Source organism: Tachyglossus aculeatus, chromosome 12 (genome assembly GCF_015852505.1).
Source record: "Tachyglossus aculeatus isolate mTacAcu1 chromosome 12, mTacAcu1.pri, whole genome shotgun sequence".
Taxonomy (NCBI): domain Eukaryota; kingdom Metazoa; phylum Chordata; class Mammalia; order Monotremata; family Tachyglossidae; genus Tachyglossus; species Tachyglossus aculeatus.
In genome coordinates, this window is record NC_052077.1 from 15,375,482 (window position 1) to 15,391,487 (window position 16,006).

The following is a 16,006-nucleotide window of genomic DNA, read 5'->3' on the forward strand; positions in this document are numbered from 1 at the left end:
GCCACGCTGCAGCTCGTGGACATCCCTCCGATTTCTAGATTCTTTAGAGAAGTCAGTGGGACGTGAGGAGTCTCTGTCTCTCCTCTGTGCGCCTTGTGCCCAAGGGGATGTTTCTCTTGTGATTTCTGATGTCAGTGACTAGGATGCTCTTCTAAGTCGCCTTCCCCTCAGCCCAGAACTTGGCAACATCAGACAAACGGGCTTAATGTTTCTCTTGGAACTGTGTCAGGAGAGCAAGATGGTCTACAAAACAGAAGACAACCTGACAGCTTCCATATTCAACTCCCTGAGATGAGTAAAAGCAAAAATGAACTCAGGGACCAAGTGAAAACAAACAAAAAAAAAACCCTTCAAGACCAGCTCTAATTTTCAACCTGCTTGAAAATGTGATTAGCAATTAAGTAAAGAACAGGACACCATCATGTCTTGAGACGCTTAAAAATGCTTCTCCTGTATTTTGGGATTATCCCACTGACGGTCACAAATGGTATCAATTTATTTTTGTCACCTCTAGGGTATTCCTTAAGGAAACAAGAGTTAGAGTCAGTCAGCCAAAAGCAAAATCAGAGTGGGATTTGGAATTTTTAATTCCCAATCTCAGATGAAACCAGTTGGCACACCCGGGAGAGAGAGAAAAGCTTCTAAGAGGCCAAATGCAGGAAGAATTCACACAGCATTTTTGAAGCATTCGTCAGAATGTGTAAAGGAGGTCATATTGTCATCAGCAAGAAGCAGACACCCAGAATTCAAATTCCGCCAAGAAGGGATCATTTGGAGGCCCATTTTCAATGTGGGGGCCACTGAAGAGGAAATGTGATTGTCAAATAAATGAAGCTGTTACCAAAGGATGAATCCTCATCACCCAGGGCAAACCCCTGAGCATTTTATAAAGAAATGAACACAGTGCCTATTTGAAATAACAAGCTCTCTAGTTCATTCGGTTGTATTTATTGAGCGCTTACTGTGTGCAGAGCATTGTACTAAGTGCTTGATAGAGCATGGATCTGGGAATCAGAAGGACCTGGGTTCTAGTCCTGGCTCTGTCACTTATCTGCTGTGTGACCTTGGGCAAATCACTTAACTTCTCTGGGCCTCAGTTATCTTACCCGTAAAATGAGGATTAAGACTGTGAGCCCCATATGGGACATGGACTGTGTCCAACCCAATTAGCTTCTATCGCAGTGCTTAGCACCACACTTGGCACATAGTAAGCGCTTAACAAATACCAAAAATAAACACCACCACCAAAAACCCTGCAAAGTGATACCACGTCTGACACATCTTCTTCTTGATAGGCTAAAGCTTCCTGCTTAAGACAGGGAGAAATCTAGCACCAGAGGACAGTATCAGTGTTTTAAACAATCGTAATTGTGGCATTTGTTAAGCACTTACTATGTGCCAAACACTGTACTATAAGCACTGGAGTAGGTACCAGATATTCATGTCAGACTCAGTTCCTGTCCCAACCAGGGTTCACCTTTTAAGTAAGGATGGGTCTGTTTGGCAGAAACAGAAATAAACAATTTCTTGAAAAATTCCCTACTGTCAGGCAAAACACAAAACACAGTGGGAAAACAAGGCCCACCTCTTTTCTGAAGATGCTGCGGGAATCCTGAGTTAAAAGTTTTCCTGTGGAGAATTTCTTGGAAATTAGTTTGGAAAAAACAATCACTGCATCATCAGATACAGTTAGCAGGGTATTCTCTGTATGTGCTGGGCTTAATAAACATCACTTAATGATGTTGATAAAAAAGCTGAATGGCTTGGGGATGGATTCTCATCTGGTTCTAAGTCTGCCCAGAGCGTGAAGTCAAATAGAACTGAACAGAGATCAATGCTGGAAGGTGACACCCTTCAAACTGGGTCACTGAAGTGGAAAAGTTACGGTCCAGGGCTTCTCACTGCTGCTGTTGGATAAAATTTCTCCTTTTGCCCAAGTAGAGAAATATATTGCAAGTGGGCTATTTCCCAGGGCTCTTCCTCTATGGTTTTTGCTTGATAAGTGGTGGAGGCAGGATTAGAACCCAAGATCTGACTCCCATGTCTGTGCTCTTTCCACTAGGCCACGCAGCTTCTCACACTTGATAATAATAGTAATTATTATTATTATTTGTTCAGCACTTATGTGTCCGGCACTGTAATAAGCAAGCAAATTGGGTTGGACACAGTTCCTGTCCTCTGTAGGGCTCACAGTCTCAATCCCCATTTTATAGATGAGGTAACTGAGGCATAGAGAAGTGACCTGACTTACCCAAGGTCACACAGCAGATTAGTGGCAGAACCAAGGCTTGATATCACTCCACCCTTAGCTTCACAAAACTTCTGCACATATCCATAATTATTTTAATGTTTGTTTCCCCCTCTAGACTGTACACTCCTGGGGGGCAGGAAATGTGTCTATTGTATGTGTCTTTTTGTGTTTGTGTGTGTGTGTGGGGGGGGGGGGGGGCGGTATATGTTAAGCATTTACTTTGTGCCAGGCACTGTACTAAGCCATGAGGGAGACACAAGCTAATTGGTCCATGTCCCACGCAGGGCTCACAGTCAACCTTCCTTTTAGGAGATGAGACAACTGAGGCACAAAGTTAAGTGATTCGCCTACAGTCATGCAGCAAGTGGCAGAGCTGTGATTAGCTGTTGCATTGAATGCTCCCAAGTGCTTAATACAGTGCTCTGCACACAGTGAATGCTCAATAAATAGTACTGACTGAATACATTTTCAGCTTGATCATCTCAGTCACAAAGACAAGAAGTTTTCCATTTTTATGTTTAAAAATAGTTGCCCAGTGAGAAGAAATAACAGCAGGGTATATTTGCTTCAACAAAAGCACTGCCGTGTACTCAGAAATCATAGAAAAATCACTATCTATAGAAGTTGTGTGGTGCTTTAAAAATCTGAGGGGCAAAAGGTAACTGGGCTTGTTTTAAAATCAGTACCAATCAAGACAGAAGATATACAGTGGTCTTTTCAAAGCTACTATAATGTGGCCAGTGTGAAGGGGAGAGAAGGTCCGTGTTCAGCCGAACACAATGATGTCATCATGAAATTTGCTCCAGGATGATTTCAAACATCTGATTATCAGACCATTAAGGTATTTGTCTGATTAGAGTCTGGAAAAATGCATATCCCGAAATAAAGGGGCACAGCAGTTTCTGAGGAATTTAATACAATCAATCCTGAGTGACAAACTGAACATATTACTAAGAGGTCCTAGATAATAATGAGGTCACTCTATATCTATTACCATCTCTTGACATAACTAGGCTTTGAATCACTCCCACTGTCTGGCAATGTGTCTTGGCTTTATCATGAGTTTGGGTACCTGACGAGATTTTTATTTAAAGATGCCACCCTGGAGGTGAATCAGCAACTGGATATGCATATGGATATAAGAGAAGCAGTGTGGCTCAGTGGGAGGAGCCCGGGCTTTGGAGTCAGAGGTCACGGGTTCAAATCCCAGCTCCGTCAATTTTCAGCTGTGTGACTTTGGGCAAGTCACTTAACTTCTCTGTGCCTCAGTTACCTCATCTATAAAATGGGGATTAAGACTGTGAGCCCCTTGTGGGACAACCTGATCACCTTGCAACCTCCCCAGTGCTTTGCACATAGTAAGCGCTTAATAAATGTCATCATTATTATTATTATTATATTCAAGTGGCTTTTAAGATGAAGGGGGGAGCACACCCAGAGACAGACAGACAAAAAGGCACACACACACACACAAACACACACACACGACGGCAGCCATCACCATGGCCCCCTGTAACTCTGGGAGGGTGGCCACTAAGTCTAGCAGCAATATTAATATAAAATGGAGAGAACAGCTGGCACAGAACAAATTGGGAATCAGTCATTAAACAGTCAACGGAAAGGTTGCAGTAGATGGGCAAAAGCTGCAGTCTACAGAGCCCAGGTTTGGTGGCCCTTTGCAAAGGAAATGGAAATGGAAAGGGAATATAAGGCAGGAGAACAGATGCGCAGTGCAACACGCAGTATGACGACTGCTAAGCGATGAGAGTCGACGCAGGACGGACCACCTTCCTCCTCCTCTAAATTCATCAAGTTGCTGCCTCAGCAAGTCTCTTTACAGGCTACTGGCTTTGGAATTCCCTTGGAATTTCTCTACTCACATCCCCATAAAGGGAACTAGGGAATGCCCATTCCTCACACGTGTGTGTGTGTGTGTGTGTGTGTGTGTGTGTTGTACCAACCTTGCGCACTGTGTCTCTGACCCCTTAGAGTTTCTACGGGTCCATGGAGCATGGGACTGGGACAGAAAAACTGGCTGCAGGGTTATGCAGCAGGGCCTAGTGGAAAGAGCATGGGGCTGAAAGCCAGTGGATCTGGGTTCTAATCCCAGCTCCACCATTTGTCTGCTGTGTGACCTTGGGTAAGCTACTAAACGTCTCTGTGCCTCCATTTCCTCAACTGTAAAATGGGGATTCAATACCTGTTCTCTCTCCTATTTGACTGTGAGTCCCATGGGGGACAGGGACTGGGTCTCACATGATTAATTTGTATCTATTCCAGAACTGAGAACAGTGCTCGGCGATAGTAAGCACTTAAATACCATTACAAAATACAAAAATACGAAAAAAAAAAATCATCCTTGGGTTCTCTACTGTAGCTGGACTTGGTCAGCCTGCTAGATAAGGGATTATCCCCTACATCACAACTTCATCAGTCAATTTAAAAATCTCTGCATCAAGGATCATCTTTAGTGATAAAGAAAACACCTAGTCAGGAATATTTTCTTCCCCTTTATGGCTCCTTCTCTTCACTTCCGAAGGAGGTTTCAACAACAAAAGTAGAGAAAAATCAATCTCTTAAAATCAATAGTAAGACAATTATTAGGAAGCAATAAAAAGGCTACAGATATGAGCTCTCTCTCTCTCTCCTGAATTATTACTGGGTACCTTGTAATTTCTGCAAGGTTAAAATGACTTAAGTCTCTAAGAAATATGAATCCAAATGGAATAAGGGAATTTCAAAGTTGCCTTAATACAATGTCAAAAAGTCAAACTATGTCATTTTCTGAATTTGCATTTTTAGTGCTTTCAAAAACACATGCCCTAAATTGAAAAACATCTCATAAAAAGATCTCTTTAAGAGTGAAAGAGCTTCCCTGTGAATTAGATGGCTACAATCTCAAGCATCAAAGGTGGGGAGGTAGGTGACTATCTTCTTTTCAAACTTGAAATTGGTTAGAAAGGATTATTAATGGGAGAATAAAATCACCTTTAAGGACATTCTGAGGCTACACTTATGGAAGGATTATTTAAAATTGATATAGTCTTTCACCCCAGGCAAAAATCTGCCAGAATAAGCTGCAGCTGTTTTATTTCAATGAAATAATTTTCTGGATTAACCAACATCCCTTTTGCTTCATGAAGCGATAGTCTCCCTGTCTTTTAAATTTGTCTCCCGGTTGAGTGTAAACTCCTTGTGGGCAGAGAACATGTCAATTATTTATTGTGTACTCCCCAGGCACATATCAATCAGAGAAGCAGAGAAGCAGCGTGGCTCAGTGGGAAGAGCCTGGGCTTTGGAGTCAGAGGTCATGGGTTCAAATCCTGGCTCTGCCAATTGTCAGCTGTGTGACTTTGGGCAAGTCACTTTCCTTCTCTGTGTCTCAGTTCCCTCATCTGTAAAATGGGGATGAAGACTGAGAGCCCCTCGTGGGACAACCTGATCACCTTGTAACCTCCCCAGCGCTTAGAACAGTGCTATGCACATAGTAAGCACTTAATAAATGCCATCATTATTATCATCATTCAATCAACCAATCAATGGTATTTACCGAGCACTTACTATGTGCAGAGCACTGAACTAAATGCTTGGGTGTACAACAGAATTAGCAGACACACTCCCTGCCCATAATGAGTTTACAGTCTAGAGGGGAAGACAGACACTGATATGAATAGCTTTTAATTTAAAACTATGTACACAAGTGATATGTTACTCCTCTCCTCAAAAATCTCCAATGGCTACCAATCAACCTACACATCAGGTAAAAACTCCTTACTCTCGGCTTCAAGGCTGTCCATCACCTCGCCCCCACCTACCTCACCTCCCTTCTTTCCTTCTCCAGCCCAGCCCGCACCCTCCGCTCCTCTGCCGCTAACCTACTCACTGGGCCTCGTTCTCGCCTGTCCCACCGTCGACCCCCGGCCCACCTCCTCCCCCTGGCCTGGAATGCCCTCCCTCCGCACATCCGCCAAGCTAGCTCTCTTCCTCCCTTCAAAGCCCTACTGAGAGCTCACCTCCTCCAGGAAGCCTTCCCAAACTGAGCCCCCTCCTTCCTCTCCCTCTCCTCCCCCTCCCCATCCCCCCAACCCTACCTCCTTCCCATCCCCACAGCACCTGTATATATGCTTCTACAGATTTATTACTCTATTTATTTTACTCGTACATATTTACTATTCTATTTATTTTATTTTGTTAATGTTTTGTTTTGTTGTCTGTCTCCCCCTTCTAGACTGTGAGCCCACTGTTGGGTAGGGACCGTCTCTACATGTTGCCAACTTGTACTGCACACAGTAAGCGCTCAATACAATTGAATGAATGAATGAAGGAACAATAAATAATAATGATGGCATTTATTAAGTGCTTACTATGTGCATATGTACTATGCGCTACTCCTCCTCTTCCTCCTCTGGGAAATAAGCCATTTTTGGAAGCTGAGCTCACTCGGGCCATTTGATTTCTAATTACTGGATTACCCAGATGTTGGTTGCCATCATCCACCCTCCCCTGTCTTCCTCACCACATTAGTCATGCATTTCAGATTCTGGGACTTACCGCAGGCAATGGTCCAGTACACCAGTGAATCTGGAGTCTGATAGAGGATTCGGTAGGGGGCAACCCTCGCACTGGAGTCCAGCACAACATCAAGAGTTCCCACCAGAAGACCTGCGAAATAGGAAAGGCACATGGTCAAAAAATCCCAGGCTGAACTTTCAATTCTTTTCCCCAACGACTGATCGAACGGAATGAGAAGCTCATCAATGGCTGTCCTTCGAATCTGATGGTAGGTACCCGGGTTATGGAAGATGTCGGCTTCTTTATTACGCTCCCATTTGAGTCCTAGACCTGGCTGATGTCTTGTGCTGCACCATTTCCACTTTTATGATTCCCTCTTTGGACCTTATGTGGCATTTAGAGAGATGGCTGGTAGTCAGCTTACCATCTGCCTGTGGGCAAGCTCTAGGAGCTGAAAAGGTCGACAACTCAACAAAGAACATACATATAAAGCTCTCAAATTCAAGATGCTGTTTTAATATGATACTTGTTTAGTACTTACTATGCGCCAAGCACTATTCTAGGCACTGGGGTAGATATAAGATAATCAGGTTGGATACATTCCCCTAGCTCAGTGGAAAGAGCATGGGCTTGGGAGCGAGAGGTCATGGGTTCTAATCCTGGCTCTGCCACTTGTCAGCTGTGTGACTTTGGGCAAGTCACTTAATTTCTCTGTGCCTCAGTTATCTCATCTGTAAAATGGGGATTAAGACTGTGAGCCCCACGTAGGACAACCTGATTACCTTGTATCACCCCCAGTGCTTAGAACAGTGCTTGGCACATAGTAAGTGCTTAACAAATACCATTATTATTATGATGATATGGGGTTCACAGTTTAAGTAGGAAGGAATAGGATTCAATCCTCATTTTAGAGATGAGGAAACTGAGGCCTAGGGAAGTAATTTCCTCAAGGTTACACAGCAGAGAACCCAGTTCCTCTGACTCCCAAGCTTGTGCTCTTTCCATTAGGAGCCACTGCTTTTCAAACGGCATGATAGGAAGAGTGCTCTGAAAGGGCCCAATTTGCAAAATTCTTCACAACTATTTTAATTACCTGATCCTCAGGCTAATATGACCACACTCTTATTTTAGATAATGAAGCACAGAAAAAAGGTATTTAACAGACTCAGGAGTTAAACAGAGGTTAGTGGCAGGTGTGAGCCTCCCTAGCACACTCTTTGGTCCAATTTAAATTTCAGCTTAAAAAGACCAAACAAATCATGGTCCAGGTTTGCCATGTTGGTCATGTGACTGAACCAAGAGGCAACACGAACCAAACTCACTGTTTTGACCATAAATTACAGTCCTGGGAGGTGACATGGACTACGGTTTCACTCAGTGTGAATGAGCATCTAAGGAATGAACGAAAAGCCCTTACCCTCATCCCTTACTAAAGACAATACACAATCACCTGCAATTACTGGTGACTGGCCTTCTCTTTGGACATGGTTTTATATGCTTCAAGACTTAACAAAAGTCAAATGCAGATAACATCCATTCCAAAAGCACAGCTGACCAAATCACATCCCACTCCCTCTCTTCCATGTATTCACACAGGTCAGAATTTTGCTACAGCAATGTTTATAATTAGGGAACAAATGTACTGTAAGAGAAAAAGAAATGCCTCTGTGGATCAGCCCAATTGTCGGTCTCTGACTGTGACCACAAAAGAATGCTTAGAGGAAAAGAATGATGACTGTCCCCTTTGACACCTATTCCCACCATCCAACAACCTTATCTTTTATCCTTCATTATCTATTGTGGACCTCTCGAAGCTATTAATATCATTAGACTGCACAACCTCCATATGCTTCCCCCGACCTCCTTGGCTAAGCCTCCTCTCCCGCCTATTTTCCTTTGAGAGTTAGTGTTTGAATTCTCTGGATTGGTTCTCCACCGCATCAAAACTCTGGCTTATTAGAGTGCTTGTAGAAATCAACACCTTTTCAAACTTTTATGGGTTGACTGCCTAGCCAGGGGCTCTCTTCACTTGGCTCATCCTGGCCCAAGGTCAGCCTTTTGGGAACAACTGAGCCAGATTAAGGCTCTTAATGGGCTGACCCTCAGAATTCTCCCTGCCCACAGAGGGCAAACACTCTCTTCAAACCTGCTAGGGCTGCAGCAAAGTCAGCTTTTCTTGACAATCAACCAATCGTATTTTTTGAGTGCTCACTAGGTGCAGAGACCTGCCCTAAGCACTTGGGAGAGTACAACGTCAGAGTTGGTGGACACACTCCCTGCCCACAATGAGCTTGAAGTCTAGAGGAGGATACATTCATTAATATCAATAAATTACCAATATGTACATAAGTGCAGTGGGGATGAGGGAGGGGTGAATAAAGGGTGCAAATTCAATTCCGGGCTGAAGCAGCTGTCAAAGCCAGGATCAGTTCTTATGCTAAGCACAGTTATAGCAGCTGGCTCAAATCAGCTAATTTTGATTTTAAACCATCTTTGCCTATGGTAAGTAAATCTGTCCTAAAAATAACTGCACTGTGATTTTACATAGCCATGTATTTTTAACTCCGAACAACAGAACTACTTGTTCCAAAGGGCATTTAAGAAAAAGAGCAACATCAACCTATCTAGTTCGATAAATGCTACAGGCTTCACCAAATTGTAAACCGTATGTAGGATGAGGACTGAGTTTGATCTGACTGCATTTACCCCAGTGCTCAGCATCTAAGTGATAACATACCAATTATTATTACTATTCTTATTAATAAAACCCAACTAATGATTCCCTGATTACACCCCAGTTTTGTCAGGCCCCCGAGCCAACTCAGCATTCCTATCCATTTATCGACTTATGCCTTGTTGATTTATCTATCCACATGTGTTTCTCACATATCGATTCTTATGTTCTTTTAATTATTGTACATTCGCAGGATGGGTTTGCTTGTTTTCTCCTCAGACTGTCAAATCCTCGAGGTCAGGGGTCATATCTTTCACTTTCTCAGAAATGGTCTAATATCCAACACACAACAGACATGATAAAAGCACTGATAGGGCAGGTGGTGTTTAGTTTGGGCTCGAGAGCAGGGACTACGTCTACCAACTCCCCAATGCTTGGTACAGTGTTCTGCACTGTCTCACACAGAGGGACAATGTCTTAAAAAAGCCCCTCTGGCTTCACTCTGAAAAGCATTAGCAGTTCCACTTGGCCTGCAGGAAGCAGGGTAAAGGCAGCCAGGAAGGCAGACCCTGGCTGGAATGATGAATGGCTCTATTGTCCTCTGAGCTCCTGCTCTAGGCAAACTATCTCCCTAGATCCATCCTGGAGCTAATGAATGGGAAGAAACTTTCATTTCCCAACCCCATGGACTCCCCCTCACCCCAGATCCCAATGTAATCACACTGAACCTTCATCTGTCTCCCAAGACAATCAGGAACAAAGTTTGAGAACCCAAGTGATTCAACATTCGAAGTAGCAGGGGTCCTTCTTATTGAATCACTTGCAATGCAAATATTACTGTTATCTTTTTCCACTTTTGTTTTTTTATGGTATTTGTGCCAGACTCTGAACTAAGCACTGGAGTAGAACAAGCTAATCAGGTTGGACACAGTGCATGTCCCATACGGGGCTATAAATCTTCAAAATAATAATGATGGTATTTCTTAAGCGCTTACTATGTGCCAAGCACTGTTCTAAGTGCTGGAGGAGAAACAAGGTAATCAGGTTGTCCCACATAGGGCTCACAGTCTTAATCCTTATTTAACAGATGAGGTAACTGAGGCATAGAGAAGTTAAATGACTTGCCCAAAGTCACACAGCTGACAAGTGACGGAGAGACAAGTGAACCTATGACCTCTGATTCCCAAGCCTGTGCTCCTTCCACTGAGCCACACTGCTTCTCATTTAACAGATGAGGTAACTGAGGCACACACACAAAAAAAATCAAGGTCACAGAGCAGACAAGTGGCAGAGCTGAGACTAGAATTCAAGTCTTTCTACTAAACCACACTCCTCATTTATTTGAGCCAGCCTACAGCATGCCCACAGGTCTCCAGGAAAGGTCAGTCTAGACTTCTATTTATTTTTTTGAGGGCCAATTGTCACTGGTAAACCCACCTCAGTCCTGAACATTGTGCCTCCTGTCAGGTCCCTCTGATGCATCTGCCCAAGCTCCCAACTGTTAGAGATCATTTTGGCCGCTTCAGAAATCTCTCTCTCTGCTTTCATTTGCAATACAAATCAGCGCTGAATGGTTAAGCCCAGCCTATGGTACCCACGCATGAGTGGATTAGGTCCTCTGCTCCCCAAAACTTGGGTACCTCCTACTGACTCTTCCCCACTTCCTTAAACCCATCTATTGAGATCACACTTGGGCAGGGAGGCCTGCGGCTGGGGCACCACATGTATCATCAATCGTATTTATTGAGCGCTTACTGTGTGCAGAGCACTGTACTAAGCGCTTATGGTGCTTATGTTATATGGCTTATGTATGGTGCAGGGAGTACAGACAGGCGTGGAGGCCCTCCCATGGGTTGCTGGAACTGGAAGTGTCCCCACACACATAAATCCGTGGTGCAACTCCACATGAGTTTGCTCACCCACAGGACTTAGCAGCCTACAGGGACCACCACTGCAATGCCCTTCTCCAAGGCTCCACCTCCTTTTCTCCTGAACCCTCCCTCATGTTGCTTCCCTCTTTTCCCTCCCAGTCCCCCTCCTCCCTCTCCAGCTGTCACTCATCCCACTCCTCTATGTACCAGTGCCGTGTACTTGGGGATGCAGCATGGCCTAGGGGATAGAACCTGGGCTGGGGAGTTGGAACGACCTGGGTTCTAATCCCAGCTCCACCATTTATCTGCTGAGTGACCACGGATAAGACCCTTCGCTTCTTGGTGCCTCAGTTACCTCATCCATAAAATGGGGATTAAGACTGTGAGCCCCAAGTGGGACAGGGACTGTGTCCAACCCTAATAGCTTATATTTACCCCAGCGCTTAGAACAGTACTTGAGACATAGTAAGAGCTTAAAAAATACAAATATGGATAGGAATGCTGAGTTGGCTCAGGGGCGGGAGGAGGTTCTGTGCCTGACAAAACTGGGGTGTAATCAGGGAATCTGGGAATCATTAGTTGGGTTTTATTAATAAGAATAATAATAATAATCGGTATAATATACCCCTTACATGAAAGACAACACTCTGTGACATGCCATGCTTTTATTTATGCACAAATCTCCATGAACCGAGTTCAAACTTCCCCCAAAGGTTTTGTTCTTGTTTGCTTCCAATGTAAACCTAGGCTAATGGAAGTGATGTAGAACACTCAAATTGAACTACCGAAGAACCACACTTCATTAATCATCACCACATCTCTGGGAAGTGGACCCGGTGGCCTATTTGGGGGAAGAGGAAGAGCAGAAATTTCTATCAACAACCGATGAATGAGAAAATTGAGACTTAGGAAGATAGAACTATGCCTCAACAGCATACTGTAAATTAATGGTAACACCACCAGGAAGATGATCCAGATATCCTGATATCTTGACCTAAACTACTGTATTTATCTCCAACTAAAATGACCAGCGGCCACATTCTGCTCACATGTTTCAGCAACAGGAAACTCTTGTCCTTAAAAGGAAAGGTAAGCTTTTTCTAATAGAGCTAGATTAGGCAGGGACTCAAGCTAATCTAGTTGGGCAGGGAATGTGTCTGTTATATTGTTATAACTTACTCTCCCGATCGCTTGGTACTACGCTCTGCACACAGTAAGTGCTCAATAACTATGACTGACTAGTTGATAGAATCACTGGCAATGCAACAATTGAAGAATGGAATGAGTCTATCAAGGGTGACATAAGCACTATTCAAGACAACCACAATTTAAGGAATGGACCCTGAGGTTTTGTTCTCAACAAATCAATCAATGGTGTTTAATGAGCACTTGCAACATGCAGAACAATTTACTAAGCACTGTACAAATGATTCTGAAATTTGAAATTACTTTTTTATGGTATTTGTTACGCCTTTACTATGTGCCGGACACTGTATTTGTTCTTTAAATAGATTGGTTTGAATTGAATCTAAAAAAGGTGATAAATTATAGGCTGTGGGGAGCAAACTACAGCTGTAATAAGAAGAAGAATAATAGCATTTGTTAAGTGCTTACTATGTACCAAGCACTGTTCTAAGCACTGGGAGGGATACAAGGTAATCAGGTTGTCCCACATGGGGCTCACAGTCTTAATCCCCATTTTACAGATGAGGTAACTGAGGCACAGAGAAGTTAAGTGACTTGCCCAAAGTCACACAGCTGACAAGTAGCTGATCGGGGATTAGAACCCATGCCCTTTCGCTCCCAAGCCCATGCTCTTTCCACTGACCCATGCTGCTTCTCTTAATTATTAATTATTTTATTCCCCAATCTGTAAGTTGTAGCTAGGAAAGGACAGGAAGGTTCAGATACAATGGAGAGCAGATACATGCAACTCCAGAAACAGGGGAGGTGTGTTCTTAAAGAACCTACTGTTATAGTGACTGCTGATTTGACTTAATGGGTTGATTTAATAATAATAATAATAATAATGATGATGGCATCTGTTAAGTGCTTACTATGTGCAGAGCACTGTTCTAAGCACTGGGGAGGATACAAGGTGATCAGGTTGTCCCATGGGGGACTCACAGTCTTAATCCCCACTTTACAGATGAGGGAACTGAGGACCAGAGAAGTGAAGCGACTAGCTCAAAAAGTCACATAGCTGACAAGTGGCAGAGCCGAGATTAGAACCCATGACCTCTGACTCCCAAGCCCGGACTCCTTCCACTGAGCCACACTGCTTCTCATAATGGGTTAAGGGGTAGATTGTTCAAACTTACCACCACAACGGCCATTGGGGGAATATAATAACTATACTGTTATGTCCACAATTAGCAAAATGCTTTCATTGCTACTTTACTGAATGAACCACTAACTAAAGCTGCAAAAACAGCCCCAAGTACTGTATGGTACATTACATTTACGCCGAGGCAGAAGCAGAAAAACAGCAGAATCCCACCTAGACCAACACCACAGCTAATTCTTTTTAAATTGAATCTGCTCGTGCCAGTTTACAGATCGTGTTATACCAAAACTAACTTGTTTTTATGGTATTTCCCTCCTAATTTAAGACTGTGAGCCCCATAAGGGACATGGACTGTGTCTGTCCTAATTGACTTGTACCTACTCTAGCACTTGGAACAGTGTTTGTCACATAGTAAGTGCTTAACAAGTACCACAAAACAAACACTAAAAGTGCTGGGATAGATACAAGATAACTGGTTTGGACACAGTCCCTGTCCCACATGGGGCTCCATTTTACAGATGGGGAACTGAGGTCCAGAGAAGTGAAGTGACTTGCCCAAGGTCACACAGCAGCTTAGTGGCAGAGTGAGGATTAGAGCCCAAGTCCTTCTGTTTCCCAGGCCCGTGCTCTATCCCGTAGGCCATACTGCTTCTTGTTATGGGACTGCAGCGTGGCTTAGCGGAAAGAGCATGGGCTTTGGAGTCTGAGGTCATGGGTTCAAATCCCGGCTCCGGAAATTGTCAGCTGTGTGACTTTGGGCAAGTCACTTAACTTCTCTGGGCCTCAGTTCCTTCATCTGTAAAATGGGGATTAGGACTGTGAGCCCCCCGGGGGACAACCTCATCACCTTGTAACCTCCCCAGCACTTAGAACAGTGCTTTGCACATAGTAAGCACTTAATAAATGCCATCATTATAATAATGTTCCCTAATACTTCCACCATGCTATATCCAAATCATGCTATGGCAACACATTACAGTAGAACTGATTCATTCATTCAATCGTATTTATTGAGAGCTTACTGTGTGCAGAGCACTGTACTTGGGAAGCCAACCTTCATTCAGAGTCCCAACTTCGAGTGCTTACTATGTGCCAAACACTGTTCTAAGCACTAGGGTAAGACAGGGTCCCTGCCCTAAATGGAGATCACAGTCTAAGTAGGAAGGGGGTAGGATTTGGTTTCCATTTTACAAATGAGGAAACTGAGGCACAGAGAAGCTAAGTGACTTGCTCAGGGTCATAGCAGGCAAGTGGCAGAATCAGCATCAGAAGCCAGGTCCTCTGACTCCCAGGACTGTCACACTACTTTCATCCCAGGGAGAAAAAGGACATCAAATTACACTTGTTTCCTAGCTTCTGTACTCAACTTCTTAATGCAAAATCAACCACACAGTCATTAGAAACATTCTTGGATCTTTCCGGTCTCTTAATGTAGAGATGTTAGCAGCCTCTGTTTTAAGTTAGTGAAAGGGGGTGTGGTTTCCATAAGCCTTTTGCCACAAGTTCATTCATTCATTCAATCATATTTATTGAGCACTTACTGTGTGCAGAGCACTGTACTAAGTGCTTGGGAAATACAAGTTGGCAACATATAGAGACGGTCCCTACCCAACAACAGACTCACAGTCTAGAAGGGGGAAACAGACAACAAAACAAAACATGTGGTCAGGTGTCAAGTCATCAGAATAAATAGAGGTAAAGCTAGATAATAATAATAATGATGGCATTTATTAAGTGCTTACTATGTGCCAAGCACTGTTCTAAGCGCTGGGGAGGTTACAAGGTGATCAGGTTGTCCCACGGAGGGGGTTCACAGTCTTAATCCCCATTTTACAGATGAGGTAGCTGAGGCCCAGAGAAGTGAAGTGACGTGCCCGAAGTCACACAGCTGACACTTGGCAGAGCCGGAATTTAAACCCATGACCTCCGACTCAAAAGCCCGGGCTCTTTCCACTGAGCCACGCTGCAAATCATTGACAAAATAAATAGAATAGTAAAGATGTACAAGTAAAATAAAGAGTAATAAATCTATACAAACATATATACAGGTGCTGTGGGGAGGGGAAGGAGGTAGGGTGGAGGGGATGGGGAGGGGTAAAGGAAAAAGGGGGCTCAGTCTGGGAAGGCCTCCTGGAGGAGGTGAGCTCTCGGTAGGGCTTTGAAGGGAGGAAGATGGAAAGCACTTGTAGCAGAAGGGCCTTCTTGCCTGATTATCCCAGGGTCCACAAAACAAAGCTTCTGCCCTGCCGCCACTTGTTGTGCAAGCCTGAATCCAGAGGTTGCCCAGGAGCCTCCTAGGGCCGGCAGTGGTTGGAAGACAAGGAAAGCTGAAAATGCACTTTCTTATGCTGGTGTTATAATTTCTAGGGGCAAGTGTGGAAGGGAAACTCTCACTTTACTATTTCATCTCC

The 16,006-nt window shown here is 43.9% G+C and overlaps 1 protein-coding gene across 1 annotated transcript in view; it reads right to left on the reverse strand.

Moving 5' to 3' along the window:
* Window positions 1-16,006, reverse strand: part of TBC1D9 (TBC1 domain family member 9) — a 96,659-nt gene that overhangs the window by 56,277 nt on the left and 24,376 nt on the right. Inside the window, exon 3 of the mRNA XM_038754985.1 lies at window positions 6,803-6,913. Within this exon, the coding sequence (XP_038610913.1) occupies window positions 6,803-6,913 (111 nt within the window). The remainder of the gene's footprint in view (window positions 1-6,802; window positions 6,914-16,006) is intronic.